This window comes from Mobula birostris, chromosome 3 (genome assembly GCF_030028105.1).
Source record: "Mobula birostris isolate sMobBir1 chromosome 3, sMobBir1.hap1, whole genome shotgun sequence".
Classification (NCBI taxonomy): domain Eukaryota; kingdom Metazoa; phylum Chordata; class Chondrichthyes; order Myliobatiformes; family Myliobatidae; genus Mobula; species Mobula birostris.
The window spans coordinates 53,708,079-53,728,104 of record NC_092372.1 but is presented as its reverse complement, the minus strand read 5'-3'; the positions used below and the strand labels follow the sequence as shown (position 1 = coordinate 53,728,104).

General features: G+C 40.2%; 1 protein-coding gene across 3 annotated transcripts in view; it reads right to left on the bottom strand.

The window, feature by feature from the left end:
* The window catches only part of mtmr7b (myotubularin related protein 7b), an 80,606-nt gene extending 65,363 nt beyond the window's left edge, over positions 1-15,243 (bottom strand). The window contains exons 1-5 of one of the 3 annotated variants that reach the window (XM_072251812.1): positions 15,217-15,243; positions 9,843-9,965; positions 4,933-5,095; positions 1,426-1,583; positions 71-199 (exon numbers count right to left, since the gene is read on the bottom strand). In XM_072251812.1, the coding sequence (XP_072107913.1) occupies positions 71-199; positions 1,426-1,583; positions 4,933-5,095; positions 9,843-9,965; positions 15,217-15,243 (600 nt within the window). Of the gene's footprint in view, positions 1-70; positions 200-1,425; positions 1,584-4,932; positions 5,096-9,842; positions 9,966-15,216 lie in introns of those variants that run through there. The other 2 variants (XM_072251814.1, XM_072251813.1) reach the window with 2 other exon arrangements.
* Positions 15,244-20,026: the final 4,783 nt, after the last annotated feature.

Genomic DNA, 20,026 nt, shown 5'->3' with positions numbered 1-20,026 from the left:
AATGCTTTCTAATGGTGAGAACAATTTATTATTTGGACATTTTTTTTAGACATTAAGAAACTATACATACATTGTTATCCTGGCAGAAGTAACAGAGAACAGGCAAGCGCCCTCTACTCCTGAATTTAGAGCTGCCAACTATGACTGGTGTAGAGGCCGATTTTGGCACATACAATTCAGCAGGATATGTATCACAAACCTGTTATGAGAAAACAGTTTCACAATGACCAGAAATAAAGTAGATGCTAGATATATTACGACCTCTATACAAACGTATGAGAATTTAAAAAGACTGAAGATTAACTACCAGCTGTCCTCAATATTATTTTTTAAATTTAAGCAAAATCCAATAAATAAGTTGCATTAACATTGAAATCATATCACTATATAAAATGCAAAACCCTCAGATTATAGTACAGTATAGTAAAGTATAGTACAGTTCATATTCAGAATATGGAAATACTTCCTGCACTTGAATCTTAGAAGCAATTTATACAATGTTCTGGAATCAATTGTTGGCAATTTATTTATTTTTTTTAAAATATTTATAACCATAAAACATTGAACGTGTATTCCCAGTACCACTGACAGAATCATTACCATTATTCTTCAGGCAGAAATATTTCTTTCAACATGAAATAGTGATTCTTCTGTTGCGCAGTATTAGCTGCCTCAGTCCACTGAGAATAGGGCTAAAAACTGCAGTTATCATTTCTCACCCAATCCCTCCATTTTTACTCCCCAAGGAACTTTACCTTAAAAAAAACTCCTACCAGGCCACCAATTCAAATTCATTTACAGAAGTTCAAATACCAATGAACAAGAATTTTAGAACCACTGGTGAAAGCACTAAACAGCCAGTTGGTAAACGATAATCTCCCCAGAAAGGTACACTTTTGTGTGGCTTGTTTCATGGATCTCCCCAAGAAGGTACACTTTTGTCTGGGTTGTTTCATGGAAGGTTTTTGTGAGGTAGGAACATTTTTGTCCTCTTCTCCAAAAATTCTAACCTATTACTAGTTCACTTGATATCAAATTCCAGGTTCAATGCCATACTGGAAGCCCCAGAAATTGGTTCTTCACCTCTGGCAAACTTCCTCGTGTGATATGACTGGAAATGAGACAGTGCCCGCTTTCTAGCAATATTGAAATCAGAGTAGATCCTTTGAGTAGACTGGATTTCTCAGCAAGGAGTTCAATTGATCCCTTCATCTCTATCATCTCCAGGAAATTCCTGTTTTCATGGAAATGAAATTATTGATCTTCTACTAAACCTGCTAACAGGACCAATGCTGTAATTAAAATGTAATTAAACCTGCTAACAGGACCAATGCAGTTATTAAAATGTTTATCAGATCCAACTTGTGAAGAATCAACAAATTTCCTTATAAATTCAGGCACATAACTATTCAATTGGTAACTTACCTCATAATCTCTGTTAACATGAGAAACTTGCCATAAGTTATTAGGAAGTCCCATGCGATTATATTCAGCTTTGAGATCTGTCAGTTTCCACCCTCTTGCTCTCTCATCTTTTTCTTGCTTTGGATTAAATGAGAAGCAATATAGTTCTTCATACTTCACTGAAAATTGTGCAAAATAAAAGAAAATTATTTTTTAAAAACTTATCTGGACTCCTTCACTTGTACTTTTCCAATTCAATCACAAGCATTAATAAATCAAGACTGTAACTAAAAATGTAAGCACACCCAAACATAATTGCAACAAATGGTGAACAAGTAGACAATATTTCTTCCCTTACTCAAAAGATCATCATATTTAAGACAAATTGTATTTATAAAAACATAAATTTACAGGGATAATCTATCAAACTCTGATTTATATTTCTGGATTTATTTTCTTACAATGTAGAAGACAACCCTTCAGCCCATCAATTCAACACTGACTCTCAAAGTGATAACATTAATCCCATTTTCCCACCTAAATTCCTGTAATCTATTCTTTCACAAATATCGACAGCTGTTCAAAACAAAAATGTAAAGGCTTCCAAAGGAATTTTGTGATTCAGTTATATAAACCACAATGAAAAATATGCAGAACCAATAAGCCACATTCAATGCTTTTGTTATGAGACTTCATGATACATCACAAGAAATACTTTCAGTTTAAAGCAATTTTGTCTTTAAAATAAAAAATCCTCTGGGCAAAAATGATACAATATACTGTGCTGTATAGCATTAAATTAACTTACTACAGCAAAAATGTTAAAAGAAAAACAAGAATCTTCGATATCAGTCAGAATATAGATTAAGAACTGTGATAAACCATTGCAGAAAATGACTTCTGTTTTTGAGAGCACATTTAGATAACAATTACACAGACATATAATCAAAACAACTGATAAGTAAACATGTAGCAATACTTCACATTTACCGTGAATTTTGTTCTATATTCACTGCTCCTCCAGTAACAGTGCAGTTTTTCCTATTATTATATAAATAAACCCTTTGATACTAAATTTAGTGCAAGGAGGATTGCAATATAATCAAATGAGTTACAAATACTGAATTCGTGGGATGGGGATGTGAAGATATCCAATATTTTAGACATTGGAATTGTTGTGTAACAGCCAATTTATCTATTGAGATAAAAATAAAGGTCACATTCTGGGACAATAATAACAAAGGTTTCAACTGCATCGTTAGCTTTTTCGTGGAATTACCTTTGGATTGTTCCTTGCAATGCAAAACACCACTTGCTCCCAAAGCATGTGACAACAATTTAAAGCAAGCACAAAATGCTTCTGGAACACACAGGAGTATCTCACAATGGTTAAAGCAATAACCCATTACTTCAATGCAGATTGATCAGTTAAAGGTTATATATCAATAAGCTGTATATTCCAGAAATAAAAATGCTAAATCTGGATGTACATGGGAGATCACAAAGACGAAAATGGATCTTAACATTTTTAGTGGACCATTAATTGAATTGACTTTATTTCCTACATCCTTCACATACATAAGGAGTAAAAATCTTTGTTACGTCTCCATCTGAATGCACAATATGCAATTTATAGTAATTTGTAATAAATAGCACGAACAACAGGACAGTCAATATAACATAGAAATACAGTTGTGGCAGCATGAATTAATCAGTCTGATGGCCTGATGGAAGAAGCTGTCCTGGAGCCTGTTGGTCCTGGCTTTTAGGCTGCAGTACCGTTTCCTGGATGGTAGTAGCTGGAACAGTTTGTGGTTGAAGTGACTTGGGTCCCCAATGATCCTTTGGGCCCTTTTTTCACACCTGTCTTTGTAAATGTCTGGAATCATGGGAAGTTCATAACTACAGATGCGCTGGGTTGTCCGCACCACCCTCTGCAGAATCCTGCAATTAAGGGAGGTACAGTTCCCATACCAGGCAGTGATGCAGCCAGTCAGGATGCTCTCAATTGTGCCCTTTAGAAAGTTCTTAGGATTTGGGAGACCATACCAAACTTCCTCAACCTTCTGAGATGAAGGAGGCGCTGTTATGCCTTTTTCACCACACAGCTGGTGTGTACAGGCCACATGAGGTCCTCGGTGGTGAGGATGCCAAGGAACTTAAAGCTGTCCACCTTCTCAACCCCAGATCGATCGATGTCAATAGGGGTTAGCCTGTCTCCATTCCTTCTGTAATCCACAACCAGCTCCTTTGTTTTTGTACCACTGAGGGAGAGGTTGTTTTCTTGACACCACTGTGTCAGAAAGATAACTTCGTCCCTGTAGGCCACCTCGTTATTGTTTGAGATTAGGCACCCCCTATGTATTTACATTGGAATTCTGGAAAAAGTCTCTCTTGGCTACACCATTTGAGAGAAAGGTCCTGACTCTTTTTAACCCAAATTAACTCACATTTTCCAATTTTCAAATGCTTGTCAACCCTGGATCAGAAAGACCAAGGAATCTATCCATTTCTGCAAGATTTCAAAGTATTCCACTTCGAGCACGCATCCTTCTGCTGAAATCTGCAGCTGTGGTGGGATTCCTGGAAAATGATGTCATCCTCCCAGCCCCAGCTACTGTAGTCCTAGTGACCGATCATCAGTGGGGGAGATGCAAAAAGAAAGCATACAATTCGAACACTGGAATTTCATAAGAAACCAATAAAGCAGCTGATAGCTGTGGAATGAGCACTATATAATTTACCCCTCTGCCAAATCAGATCATTATAACTTTATACATTCACCTGTAATTTTCACTCAGTAAAGTCCGAGATAATTTTTGTGAATATATCCCAAACTATGCTCAGTCCCATATCCTTGATAACACCACCAAATAATGCTCAAATTGGTAAAATGGAAAACAAAACACAAGTGAAAAGAACAAACAGGAGACAAGAGTGCTGAAAACATACCAGATATTTCTTCATCAGATATTAAAGCCAAAATTAAAACTCATTTAATCATTATCTCTTTACATTATTCAAAACCTCTAATGGGAAGCTCTTCAGTTTTTAAATACAGTATTTACTCATGCATTCAAAGGCATCCAAAAACCTTTCGGTGAAAATAGATTCTATTAAAAATATTCAAATATTACTCCTGAAAAAAAAACATTGTTTCACACCGGTTCACTTTCAATTTAAAGAGAACCATTATGTACATTGAGGTTAAGATCAATTTATGAGCACAGTAATATGATCCATGATCCGATTAAAAGATCAAAGTGTACTGTAAAGCTTAACTACTATCCTGTGTTTTTTTTGTAAACTGTGCATTAGATTTTCACCTTAATTACATCTCTACTTACAAGTATGCAGAACATTCCAGGTTAAAGTTTTATTTCCTTCACAGATGTTTTTCTAGGGTTTTAAGTTCTCCAGAATAAGTTCATTCACTATCTAAATTCAGGTCTTGATTAAATGCAAGAAAGCTTTGTTTTCGTTATCACTGGTCCTACTCAAAATATACTAATCAAGTAGAAAAATTACCTGGACGTGATAAACGAATTAATGAAATGTAAATATCATGGCAGTCTCTTTCTTGTGAAATGATAAACTGGATGACCTGGAAATTCTTGCAGTGAATAAGGAGTGGACACCCAGTTGCCGTTGTTGCTTGCTTTTCCACAGCACATATTTGACTATGAAGTACCTGGTGGAAAATTCAAAAAGGAACACATAAGAGCTAAGTACAGCTTGAGTTTGCCATGACAAAAATAAAGTTACATTTTCACGTACTTTTATTACTGAGTGACTATTCCGTCCAACTTGGTGCAATGCAAAAACTTAAATTATTCTTGGTTCCATCATACATGTAGTGAAATCCAAAGAACAGACTGTTGCACATCAATATCCTCATCAATAAAAGAACGCTGGCAAATGGAATTAGCTAGGATGGAGCATCTTGTTTGTCATGAACCAGTTAAGCTGCCTGTTTCCGTCCTCTATAACCCTGAATAATTTGAGTCATCTACCTCTGAACAGTTGCATCAATTACACCAGCGCATTTGATAAAGTGAGACACAGAGTTTATAAAAATTCCTTCAGCACTTGGACATTGATGGGAAAGATAACAGAATCATCAGAAATTTGTCTTGGGAACAAAGAGCAGGAATAAGAGTTGAAAAACGCAAACACGAGGAAAGCTACAGGTGCTGGAATTTCAAGCAACACTCATAAAAGTTGCAGGTGAACGCAGCAGGCCAGGTAGCATCTATAGGAAGAGGTACAGTCGACATTTCGGGCTGAGACCCTTCGTAAAGACTAACGAGCTAGTAAGATTTGAAAGTGGGAGGGGGAGGGGGAGATCAGAAAGCCTCCGGGTCCAACATACAATTCGCTGTAACTTCCGCCACCTTCAACGGGATCCCACCACTAAGCACATCTTTCCCTCCCCCCTCTCTCTGCTTTCCATAGGGATCGCTCCCTACGCAACTCCCTTGTCCATTCATCCACCCCATCCCTCCCAACCAATCTCCCTCCTGGCACTTATCCTTGTAAGCGGAACAAGTGCTACACATGCCCTTACACTTCCTCCCTTACCACCATACAGGGCCCCAGACAGTCCTTCCAGGTGAGGCGACACTTCACCTGTGAGTCGGCTGGGGTGATATACTGCGTCTGGTGCTCCCGATGCGGCCTTCTATATACTGGCAAGACCCGACGCAGACTGGGAGATGGTTTCGCTGAACACCTACGCTCTGTCTGCCAGAGAAAGCAGGATCTCCCAGTGGCAACACATTTTAATTCCACATCCCATTCCCATTCTGATATGTCTATCCACAGCCTCCCCTACTGTAAAGATGAAGCCACACTCAGGTTGGAGGAACAACACCTTATATTCCATCTGGGTAGCCTCCAACCTGATGGCATGAACATTGACTTCTCAAACTTCCACTAATGCCCCACCTCCCCCTCGTACCCCATCTGTTATTTATTTATTTATATACACACACATTCTTTTTTTCTCTCTCTCCTTTTTCTCCCTCTGTCCCTCTCACTAAACCCCTTGCCCATCTTTTGGGCTTCCCCCCCTTGTCTTTCTCCCCAGACCTCCTGTCCCATGATCCTCTCATATCCCTTTTGCCAATCAACTGTCCAGCTCTTGGCTCCATGCCTCCCCCTCCTATCTTCTCCTATCATTTCGGATCTCCCCCCTCCCCCTCTCAAATCTCTTACTATCTCTCCTTTCAGTTAGTCCTGACGAAGGGTCTCGGCCCGAAACGTCGACTGTACCTCTTCCTAGAGATGCTGCCTGGCCTGCTGCGTTCACCAGCAACTTATATGAAAATGAGCCAAGAAATTTTGTCCATTGGGGGGGGGGTGGAGTCAGAGTGTTGTTGTCTCTCACGACCTATTCAACCTTTATAGCGAAAGGTTCAAAGAGAAATTAGCAGCATTCCAGGCATAGTGATTGGTGGATGCAATTTGAACAACCTACAATGCACAGACGACACTGTGCTGAGAGCTACTTCAAAAGAGAAGCTCCAGAAAATACTGGATAAAGTGCCAAAGTGCAGAGAGGATTGACCATCAACTGCAAGGCGGCCAAATATACAGTTAACACAAAGAAGAAAGAAATATGAACTGAAAGTGGGCAACAAAACAATTAAACAAACATAGAAGTTCAATTACTTAGGGAGCATGATAATATCTGATGGTAGGGTTGATATTGAAATTAGGAGGACTGGGATTACTAAATGCACGTTCAAGCGTTTGAGCAAAGTACTAAAGAATAACATAATTTCTATGGATACCAAAGTTAGAATGTTGCAGTCCTACATGCATTCCACCTGAACATATGGAAGGGGATTTTGGACAAAATCAAAGCAAAGTGAGGGAGGACTCAAAGTTACAGCCATGTGGTTTCTGAGAAGAATGATGAAAATATCAGGGACAGACTAACAAATGAAAAACCTGAATAAGAGAGCTGATATCATCAATCAGGAAATGGCAGCTTGAATTTCTGGAACATGTACTGAGAAAAGAGAAGCACAAACGCCTGGCAGTGATGGGAAAATCTGATGGAAGAATAAGTCGTGGTTGACAGCGCATGACATTCATGAGTTACATCAAGGGATGGACAGGCAAAAGCTTGAAGAGCTTATCAGAACTTCTCAGATTAAAGACAGATGGAAGACCATAATCACCCATGTCATATGACACAGCACATAATGAAAGAATGACCTCTGAAGAAATTATCAACCCATATCACAAGGTTATTCTCTGCTTTTATTTTTGTGAATCATCTTTTGAAGAAAATCTTGTGAAAGTTTACATACGTGGACAGAATGTATGTCAAGGCTCCCCCATCCAGTCCTCACTGAGGGGCCAGTAGTGGAAAGGGTGAGCAGCTTCAAATTCTTGGTGTCAAAACTCTCAGAGGATCTGTCCGAGCCCAACACTCTGATGCAATCACAAAGACACACTTCATGAGGAGGGGTAGTAAATTTGGTATGTCACTAAAGATGTACATCTCTAGAAATTTGCAAGAGTCTTTAGTGATCGCAAGATGCTGCAGTGGGTTGTAGATTCAGCCAATGCCATCACAGTCACAACACTCCCTACCATCAAGGGCATTGCATTGGGGCAGTGTCTCAAAAGAAAGCACCATCACTAAGTATCTTCACCATCTGGGAAATGGCCTCTTCTCATTACTATCAGGGAGAAGGTGCAGGAGCCTGAAGACTCACACTCAACAAGGTAGGAACAGCTTCCTCCCCTCTGTCATCAAATTTCTGAACAGTCCATGAACCGATGAACACCACCTCATTATTCCTTCCTTTTTGCACTTTGTAATGCTTTATTTTAGGTCCTTGCACAATACTGCTGCCGTAATACAACAAATTCCACGACATGTATCAGTGACAATAAACCTGATTCTATATGATGAGCAGTGCAAGGTAAAACAGTCATCTTTCTGCAGAATATCATTTTGAGTGAACTGAGATTTGCCTGCTCCGATACAAGTGAAGTAAAGTTGAGAAATGCAGCTACCTTGAAGAACTAAAGGAATGCAAGAGATTACAGAGTAAAGAGGTCAACGATGGAAGGATTTGAAAGCAAGCATAATTTTTAAATCAAGGCAACGATTAACCAGGAATCAATAATCATTAAGCTTTAAGGCGAGGGGCGAATTGAACTGGCATGCCAGCACACCGGCAGCTGAAATGCAGAAGATACTGCTTCCAAGAGTAAAATGAGGAAGGATGGCCAGGTTTGTATTTGAATAGTTCAGGTCTTATGATAACAAGGGCATGGAAAAGAGTCTTAACAACAGATAAGGCAAATCTAAGGCAAAGGCTTAGCTAAATAACATTGTTCAAAGATTCAAAAAACTTTGTCATTCTAACCGTACATCAGCTCTGCAGGGCAGAATGAGACAGCGTTTCCCAGGAGCAGTGCAATCATAACATAACAAACGCAACACTAAATAATAAACATAACAATAAATAGTAAAACAAACAGCCACATGTCAGTTAAAATCAAGTTATAAGTGTCCAGTGCAAGTTAAAAGTGTCCAAAGCAGAGTCAGGTAGAGCAGCTATTTAGCAGTCTGACTGCCTGTGGGAGGAAGCTGTTTAGTAGCCTTGTGGTTTTAGTTTTGATGCTCCTGTAACGTTTGCCTGATGGCAGAAGAACAAACAGTTCATGGAGAAGGTGTGAGGGGTCTTTAATGATGTACCGTGTCTTCTGGAGGCATCGACTCTGAAAGAGGTCTTGGACAGAAGGTAGGGAGACCCCAATAACCTTCTCTGCTCCCCTAACCACCGATGAAAGCAGTTTTGCATCAAATACCATATTAACACTGTAAAATGTATAGTCATTTTCAGTGTGTACATTTTGTTGTGTTTAGACTGCTGTTACCAAAAGACAACGCGCAAAGTTAGCACAATGCTTTACAGCAATCAGCTGTAAGATTTGGATTCAATTCCCCCTGCTGTAAGATCGGGATTTGATTCCCACTGCTGTCTGTGAGAAGATTGTACATCCTTCCCCCACCCATGTGGGTTTCCTTTGGGTGCTCTGGTTTCCTACACACTCCAAAAACAGGCAGTTGGGTTAGTGAATCGTGGGCATGCTTGTTGGCACTGGAAACATGGCAACAACTGCACGCTGCCCCGTACAATCTTCGCTGATTTGATTTGACACAAAACAGTTTGATGTACACGTAACAAATAAAGCTAATAGTTTAAACAAAACTAGAAGGGAGTCAATGATGGATCCTCAAGGGACAAAGATAATGGACAAAGTAAGGAACGAGAAGCCAATATCGTTGATTCTCTACCTAAGACTGGATATACCAACACGAAAGCAGGTGAATACAATTTCATCCAGCTGGTGATAAATATCCAAATGAGTATAATACAGAAAACATTAAATAACTGAACATAACCTACCCAGGTTTCCTTCTGTGATTCAGACACATTTTCCACAAAAATTAAGTGTGTTGCTGTTAAATACAGGGAACCAACTGATGCCTTCTTCAATAAGACTCCATCCAGCAAACGGACATTTTCAACCTACAAGCATGAACAGTTCAGTGTGTGAAAATTCAAATTAAATTCTATAAATGTAAAGTCATAACTGAATGGTTTAATGACATAGCAAGTAAGATATGTCTTTCAGCAGGACGATACAATATTCTGCAAACTTAAATCTCAGTTATACATCTTGCATCAGTCATCTTATCTGTAGAACACAAAGACACCAAGAATTATTTCTTAACACAGGATAGTAATTAATGCTGTCTATCTACTTAAGGGAAAGAAATTATAACATGCAGAGGTAGCTCTTCGCAGTAGTTAACTACAAATTATTTGTCAGTAGACTACTCCAACCGTGTGAACAATCTGTTACATGACGAGTACAAGACCTTAAAAATCTGTAAAGATAATCAATGCCAGGACAAAAACACAAAAGTAAGCAATTTGACACACCAAAATGAGAAGAATATACATTCGACATAAAACACCAATGTTCACATCATTCTAATTTAAAATGCATGGATATGCTTTTGCTTCACTTGGAGACACAAGGGACTGGACAGACAAAATTTAAGAAAAAACAAATTGCTGGAGGAACTCGTTAAGTCAAGTGGCATCTGTGGAGGGAAAGGGACAATAACTTAACAACCATAAGGTTATACAATATTTTATTTTGAATTTAACAATTTAGCTGATAATGGTTCAGAGCGACAATAAAACAAAAGCATCTATGTAGAATTAATGACAAATGACCAGAAAAATCAAATCACTCATTAAGTATCTTGTCTTTGTGTTCATTTGGTTTCCCAAAGCTGTGGAAGGCCACAAATTAATTTAATTTGAAACTATAATCTAGGGCACAATGAAACTTTTACAAACATAGTCAACCATCTAGCAACGATCTTACTTCCACAAAAAGTGCTAAGCAAACTTCTACATGGAGAGGTAATGAAAAAGTGATAAAACATAATAAGGTACAAATTCAGGGCCAACCATCTCACAATAGAACTCCTGGCAGCAGATCACTCACAAATTATACATGGTTGTCCAGGGAAACTATGGAGTAAAAACAAGCTAGATCCAAGAAATGTTGCCTTCCTGAGTTGCTACAATTCTTGAAGCGACTTTTTCCCCACAGTGGTGTAAGAATAGGAAATGGAAAACTGGAAAACTATTTTAAAAATAAAAATCAGGACATAAATTTTGAAAATACCTCAAATCCACAGAGCCAACTATTAAAATGGGTATATTCTAAATAACTTGGTACAAGCTCAGAGTTGCGGAGTAAGGGGACAGTATCCTTGGTGACTCAACACGAGATAGACTCTCAACCTGTAGAATAACAAAGTGGTTTGCTCATAAAAGTGTTAAATCAATCCCGCATAACATCCACGGCAGAAGAAAAGATTTTTTTTTTAAGGAACAGAACCCCTAAAATCAATGTCATTTTTGTTGAAAAACTGAACTTCTCAGTTGGTGCACCCTTAAATGCAAATATTAAAATGTAAGTACATATCATCAGTATTCAATATTTCAATAAGTAGACCATTTTAGATAACTAAATGAAAACATGCTTTTCATACAAACACCTAATGGCTCTCTAGTATTAAACAAAAAGGTACTTAATGGCTTGCAGAAACAAGGGAAATAAATATAACTAGAAACTCTGTAACTGACCGAGTGTTAATGCTGCACTTTGCCGTGCTAATCATTTTGACGTATAAAAGCACTACATACCAACCACCCTTTTTGAACAAGAATCAGAAGCATTTGAGGTCCAATTCAGCTTTTCATTGTGAGGAAAATTCAGGATAAAGCTCTTCTTGTACTGTTCCAACAGAATGTCAAGCCAGCAACCCCTTCCTGCATCAGTGTAACTGTTTTGTTTCCCAGACCAACCACTGTTGTGCTGTATCAGGATCAGACTTCCAATTCCGTGCTATGAATTTATGCCCTTTAGAAACTAGGTCAAACTGCATTCGTATTTCACTTTGGTCCTTCACAAGCAAAGTTGCCGAACAAGGGGACACAAACATAAGCTTTATTCAAACTCTTTTGGTCAGTATATAATTGAGCCATATTTACCGTGCCTACAGAAAGTATTCACCCGCCCCCTGCCCACCCCCCACAAAGAAGTTTTTATGTTTTCTTGACTTACAACACTGAATCACAGTGGATTTAATTTGGCCTTTTTTTGACACTGGTGAACAGTGATCAATAGAAAAATGTTACAACACCTGCCCATTCACCTCCAAATCAGGCCCCAAACAGTCCCTCCAGGTGAGGCAACACTTTTGCAATTGCCTACTCTATCCATTGCCCTCTATGTGGCCTCCTCTACATTGGTGAGAACTGACAGAAACTGGGAGACCGCTTCGTTGAGCACCTCTGCTCCATCAGCAAAAAGCGGAATTTCCAGGCGGTCAACCATTAAATTCTTATCCCCATTCCCAGCTGGTTCATGGCCTCCTCTTCTGTGACAATGAGGCCACCCTCTGGGTGGATGAGCAACATCTTATATCCTGTCTGTGTAGCCTCCAACCTGATGGCATGAACTTCAATTTCTCCTTTCGTTATCCTTCCCCGCCCCCCCCCCTGCTTCTTCTACTCCCCACTCTGGCCTCTAACATCTCCTCTCCTGCTATTACCTCCCCCAGTGCTCCTCCTTCTTCCCTTTCATTCATGGTCTATTCTCCTCTCCTACAAGATTCCTTCCTCTCCAGCCTTTTGCCTTTTCCACATCACTTCCCAGCTTCTTACTTCATCCCTCCACCCCCACCCACCTGGCTTCACCTAACAGCTTGTAACTTGTCCTTCCTGCCAGTTTTTTTTATTCTCACTTCTTCCACCTTTCTGATGCAGGTTTTCAGCCCAAAACGGCGACTGTTTATTCATTTTCAAAGATGCTGCCTGACCTGCTGATTCCTTCCTGAGTTTTGTGTGTGTTCTACATTTTAATGTTCAGCAGGAACTAGAGGAAATCTGGCGATGTCTGGAACTTAGCATTTAGATTTAGCATTTCTGCAAGGAAGTAACAATAACATGCCTGGAGGCGCATCAGGCAGCAACCTTGCTATTCCTTTAGCATTTTGTCTGTTGTTGTTGTGTTTTTTTTTTACGAAGCCATTTGCTAGCTCGTTGCTCATTGATGGCAAGTGTGCAAGGAACCGGCCGGATTTGAACCCTCAAAGTCCGGTGTGGATACCACAATGCCACCGGCCAGCTGACAATAACATATGCCCCAAAACAAATCCATTGATTTTGGCAAAACTATAAAGCGGAAATGGACAAAATAATGCAATCCCGTACACTGTGCACATACTGCACATTCAGTGCCTATAAAAAGTATTCACTCCCCCTCGGAAGTTTTCATGTCTTACTGTTTTACAACATTGAATCACATTAATTTGGATTTTTTTTTTTGACTCTGATCAACAGAAAAAGGCTCGTTCATGCCAAAGTGAAAACAGATCTCTACAAAGTGACCAAAACTAATTACAAATATAAAACACAAATTAAGTATTTACCTCCTTTAACATGACACACCAAATCATCGCTGGTGCAGCCAGTTGGTTTTAGAGGTCACATAATTAGTTAAATGCAGATCACCCGTGTGCAGTCAAGGTGTTTCAATTAATTGTAGAAAAAAAACATTTGTATCTGGAAGGTCCAACTGCCGACCTTGGATTTTTCCAATTCCTTTAGCTGATTTTAGGTTGCATGATTCAATGAAGTCCAAGGATTCTGATATGTCTGAGAGTCTGTTGGTTCATCAGTATGTTAAGGAAAATTACTGTGATATTTTAACCATTTTTACTGATGGATCAAAAGATAATTTAACTGGGAATGTTGGTATGGCTGTTTTTGTGCCCAAGTTACAAGCACAATAAAGAAATGTCTTACTAACCATCTATTAGTATATACAGCAGAATTGGTCGCCATCATTTTGGGCTTAAAGTGGGTGGAGGAAACTTGTCCTTGCAAATTTGTTAGCTGTTCAGATTCTTTTTCAGTTTTGATTAATCTTAAAGCAGGTCAGATTTACTGCTGGAACCTATTGAAACTTTATTTCATAGTCAAAGTATTGGTTTGCATATCCTCTTATTAAGGGTCCCTGCACAGCAGTGTTGAGGGGTATGTGCGGGTTAATTGTTTGGCTAAAAAAAACTGTTAAAGGTTCATCTGTGGATATAGACCTTCCATATAGTAAATCAGAAGCTAGGTTGGCGAGGCTAGGAATGAGGGAATTATGGTGAGACCTGTGGGAAACTAGGCACAAGGGAGACACCTTTACAGAATACATAAGACTGTTGGATTGACGGGAGAAGGGGTAAAACAAGAAGGGAAGGAATTATATTGACTGGACTTAGAATTGGGCTTAATTATTCCTTTTATCTTGTTGGAAAACATCACTCTGGGTTTTGTAGATTTTGTCATCATTATGAAACAGTTGAACCTATTATTTCACAATGTGAAGCATATTAGGTTGAAAGAAAGCAAATGTAAGCTGCACTGCTGTCTTTAGAGCTTGGAAGTTTTCATTTAAACACTAAGTTATGGAAGTAATTTTAATTTAATTCAAAATGTTGTCTTTCATCATTTACAATCTATAGGGCTTTTGGGGGTAATTTGGTTTTCATTTGCTAAAGTAGTAGTCAGGGTTTTATTTTCCCAACTCTCTCCACCACACTCCAGCCCAGTCGGTGATGGTAATGCACCTGATGGTGATGGACTGCTAACCACCGTTAAAAGGCAGAAGAAGGTGGTCCATCTGCTCGAGAGTCAGTGTCCCGGCAAAAGCTACACCATGAAGACAAAAGAACATTCGAAGCAACTCTGAGAAAAGGTTATAGAAAAGCACAAGTCAGGAGATGGTTGAAGAAAATTTCACTAAATATCCCTTGGAGTCATCATCATCATCATGGCTTGGCTTTGCGAATGAAGATTTAGGAAGGGGACTGCCCATGTCTGCTGCAGGCTCGCAGGTGGCTGACAAGGCCAATACATGACAGGCAGGTCTGATCACAGCAGCTGCAGGGGAAATTCTGTTCTGGGTTTGGTGCTGCTGTGTCACGGTTCTTCCTCCTTCTCCTTTTATCCTCCATGCCAGCCCTGTGTGCGTTCTCGAAGGAGGAGACAGACTGGTGAATAGTGTGTCACCAGGCCTCACAATCGGAGGCTAGATTAGACCATTGGCAATGGTCAATGTGACAGGCACCAAGGGATTTCTTCAGAGAGTCCTTGTACCTCTTCTTCGGTGCCCAGTGGAGAGTTCGCCATTTAGCACAATCTTGGGAAGGCGATGATCTTCCATCCTGGAGACATGCCCTGCCCAGCACAGCTGCGTCTTCAACAGCATGGCCTCGATGTTGGTGACCTCCGCCTGTTCGAGGACGTGGATGTTGGTGATGAAGTCACTCCAGTGGATGTTGAGGATGGTGCGGAGGCAGCGCTGGTGGAAATGCTCAAGGAGTCGTAGGTGGTGACGGTAGGTGACCCACGACTTGTAGCCGCACAGGAGGGTGGTCAGTACAACGGCTCTGTACACGCCGATCTTTGTGCCTTTCTTCAAATGCTTGTTGTTCCAGACTCTGTTGTACAGCCTGCCGAATGTGCTGTTTGCCTTTGCCAGTCTGTTGTCAATCTATTTGTCGATCTTGGCATCTGACCCGATGGTGCACCCCAGGTAGCTGAACTGGTGGACTGTCTTCAGCTCTACCTCACCGATGGTGATGCGGGGAGGGTGGTAATCTTCCTGAGATGCAGACTGATGGAGAACTTGTCTCCTTCAAGCTGACTTCCAGTCCGAAGAGCTTGGCAGCCTCTGCGAAGCAAGATGTTATACACTGCAGGGCTGTGTCTGTGTGGGCAACAAGGGCAGCATCATTGGTGAAGAATAGCTCTCAGATGAGTTACTCCAATGTCTTGGTGTGGGATTGTAGTCACCTCAGGTTGAACAGGCTGCCATTGGTGCGGTATTGGATGTAGACACCATCCTCATCTTCAAGGTCGTCTGTGGCCCTTTCGAGCATCATGCTGAAGATGCTGAAGAGAATCAGCACAAGGACACAGCCTTGCTTTACTCCATCGCCTATTGGGCAGGGTTCTGAGAGGTCGTTGTTGTGTCTGACTTGGCCATTCTGATCTTCATGTAGCTGGATGACCACGCTGAGGAACTTTGGGGGGCATCCGTGATTTGCCACAGACCTTCCCTGCTCATGGTGTTGAACGCTTTGGTAAGGTTGACAAACATCACGTACAATCCCTTGTTCTGTTCCCTACATTTCTCTTGGAGCTGCCGGAGAACAAATACCATGTCGGTGGTGCTCCTGTTGGCTCTGAAGCCACACTGGCTCTCTGGGAGGTGTTCTTCTGCAATGATGGGCACCAGTCTGTTCAGGAGTACTCTTGCGAGGATTTTTCCTGTGATAGAGAGAAGAGTTATCCCCTGGTAGTTGGAGCAGTCGGACTTTTCCCCCTTGTTCTTATGCAGGGCAATGATGACTACATCACAGAGGTCCTGTGGTAGTTTACTTTGTTCCCAGCAGCAGACAAAGAACTCGTGGAGTTTGGTATGTAACGCTGGGCCCCCATGCTTCCAAATCTCGGGTGGAACTTGGATTACAGTTAAGTCAATCAACAAGAAATGGAAAGAATATGGCACAGCTGTAAATCTGCTTAGAGCAGGCAGTCTTCAAAAACTGAGTGATTGTGCAAGAAGGGGAATAGTGAGGGAGGCCGCCAAGAGACCTGGAGGAGTTACAAGCTTCAGTGGCTGAGATGGGAAAGACTGCGCATACAACAAATGTTGCCCGGGTACTTCACCAGTCACAGTTTTATGGGATAGTGGCAAAGAGAAAGACACTGCTGAAAAAAACAAAATCACATGAAATCTTGTTTAGAGTTTGCCAGAAGGCATGTGGTAGACTCTGAAATCAGCTGGAAGGTGCTATGGCCTCTTTCACCTCAGACAGTTGAGGAAGTTTGGTACGGGCCCCCAAATCCTAAGAGCTTTCTACAGAGGCACAATTGAGAGCATCCTGACTGGCTGCATCACTGCCTGCTATGGGAAATGTACCTCCCTTAATCGCAGGATTCTGCAGGGAGTGGTGTGGACAGCCCAGCGCATCTGTAGTTGTGAACTTCCCATGATTCAGGACATTTACAAGGACAGGTGTGTAAAAAGGGCCCTTAGGATCATTGGAGACCCGAGTCATCCCAACCACAATCTATTCCAGCTGCTACCATCCAGAAAACGGTACCGCAGCATAAAGGACAGAACCAACAGGCTCCAGGACAGCTTCTTCCACCAGGCCATCAGACTGATTAACTCACACTCATTTGAGTGCATTTCTATGTTACATTGACTGTTCTATTTATTATAAATTAATATGATTGCACATTGCACATTTAGACAGAGATGTAATGTAAAGATTTTTACTCCTCATGTATGTGAAGGATGCAAGAAATAAAGTCAATTCAATTCTTGATGAAACAAAAATTGAGCTTTTTTGCCATCAGACCAAACCCCATGTTTGGCTTAAGCCAAATGCCACTTATCATCAAAAACATACCATTCCTACCATGAAGCATGGTGGTGGCTGCATCATGCTGTGGGGATGCTTCACTGCAGCAGGCCCTGGAAGGCTTGTGAAGGTGGGGGGTAAAACGAATGCGGCAAAATACAGTAAAATCCTAGAGGAAACCCTGATGTGGTCTGCAAAAGGATTGTGACTTGGAAGAAGATTTGTTTTCCAGTGAGACAATGACCCCAAGCATATAGCCAAAGCTACACAGCAATGGCTTAAAAACAAGAAGGTTAATGTCCTGTAGTGGCCAAGTCAGAGTCCAGACCTCAATCCAATTGAGAATTTGTGGCTGAACTTGAAAGAGGCTGTTCACTCATGATCCCCATGCAATCTGACAGAGCTTGAGCAGTTTGGTAAAAAAGAATGAGGAAAAATTGCAGTGTCCAGATGTGCAAAGCTGATAGAGACCTATCCACACAAATTCAAGGCTGTAATTGCTGCCAAAGGTGTATCTGCTAAATACTGACCTGAAAGGAGTGAGTAATTATGCTATCAGTTATGTCTTTAATAACTGTAATAAATTTATAAAAATTTGTTTTCAATTGTCATGAGTCTTTTCTGTTGATCAGTGTCAAAAAAGCCAAATTAAATCCACTTTGATTCAATGTTGTAAAACAATAAAACATGAAATTTTCCAAGGAGGCGGGAGGGGAGGGGCTGAATACTTCTTAGGCACTGTATCTCTTTTAAATAATTACAAATGAAAGAGATTTGTGCTGTCATAATAGAACAGGAAGGATGTCTGAAAAAATTGTGAAGAATGGAAAACCATTTAAACAGTGAATAGTGAAAATTAATTAAAGAGACAGTGATATTGTAGGAAATGACCTAGACTGGTCATAATCTTACTCAGTCCTGTAGTCCATTCACAAGCGACACTGTGTAAAATATAAGCTTCCTGTCTAACTCCCATCTCAACCTGCCTAAACGTTCCATTTATATTTATGGCAATGCATCACCACACAGCCTGTGTGCTCACCACACAACTGTTTCAATTTGAATAACTTGAATGCCAATAGATTCTGAATTATGATACAAATGGTAACCAATACTTGATGTCCAAATGTACATGTATGAATCCTCCAATATATATATATGTAGTCATGGAGAAATAAGAATGTTGTGACAGAAGGATGAAGGTTCTATACTTGTCACAATCTTTGAACAGCCAAATCAATAGTAATTTCATAGCCCTACATGTGCTATGGGTTCCATTTATTAAATAAATCCAAGCATTCTAATGTGTTGCTCAGTATAAATCTAAAATTAAATGGCTGATGCAAGTGAAACAGCATTGCATAATACCCCTCATTGTCATAAATATTTTGGAATATCATTAATAATACAAGCAGTGGAGAAATTCATCTTTCTAATCATGTGTATTTTAGTGCTAGGAGCATTATAAATAAGGGTGATGAAATTAAGAGTACGGAGCAATACATGGAACTATGATGTTGTGGCCATAACAGAGAGTTGGTTGAGAGAAGGAGAGAGGGACAGGAATGGATGCTTAATGTCCCAGGGTTGCACTGTTTTAGAAAAGACAGAAAAGATAAAAAGTTGGTGATCAGGGACGATATCTCAGGTCCCCTCAGAGACGACATATGGAGGGCTCGTTCACTGAGTCTATTTGGGTAGAACTCAAAGTTAAGAAAAATGCAACCACTCTGATGAGATGATACAACAAACCCCCCAACAGACACTGGGGAATTGAGGAATAGATATGAAGGCCAATTACAGAAAGGTGCTTTTAAGAAAAGGACTGTTATCATCTATGACTTCAACTTTCCTAATATTTATAGGACCTTCTTAGTGCAAGTTTAGACACGGCAGAATTTGTATGTGCATCGAGGAGGGTTTCTTAAATTAATATGTAGATAGTCCAACAATGGGAAGAGGCATACTGGACCTGATTTTGAGTAATGAGCCAGATGACTGACACTTCAGTAAGAGAACAGTTAAGGAACAATGATGAGAACTCTTTAAAATTTAAGATAGTTATTGATAAGAATAAGTATGGACCTTGCTGTGGAGCATTAAATTGGAGCAGGATAAATTATGAGTATTAGATAGGAACTAGGGAGGGCAATGGGGAACAGTTGTTTGTGGACAATTCCATATCTAACATGTGGAGAGGATTTAATGACCAACTGCATAGAGTACAGTCAGGTATGTTCCAGGAAGAAGGAAGGACAAGGATGGTGAGATCAAGGAACTTTGAATGTCAAGAGATGGTGAATTTAGTCAAGGAGGAAAAGGAAATGTATGCAAAGTTTAGGAAGCTAAAATAAAAGAGTCCTTAATGACCATAAAAGAAGCCAGATAAAGTAGGGAACATGTGTTTGGATGTGGAGGACATGGGTAAGGTCCTAAACGGGTACATTGTATCCAAGGAGGAGGACATGAAGAATAAAGAGATAAGCTGGAGTATGCTAACATGCAGCACATTTTTAAGGAAAAGAACAAAGTGGTGTTAGGTCTCTTAAAGAACATTGATATAGAGAAGAC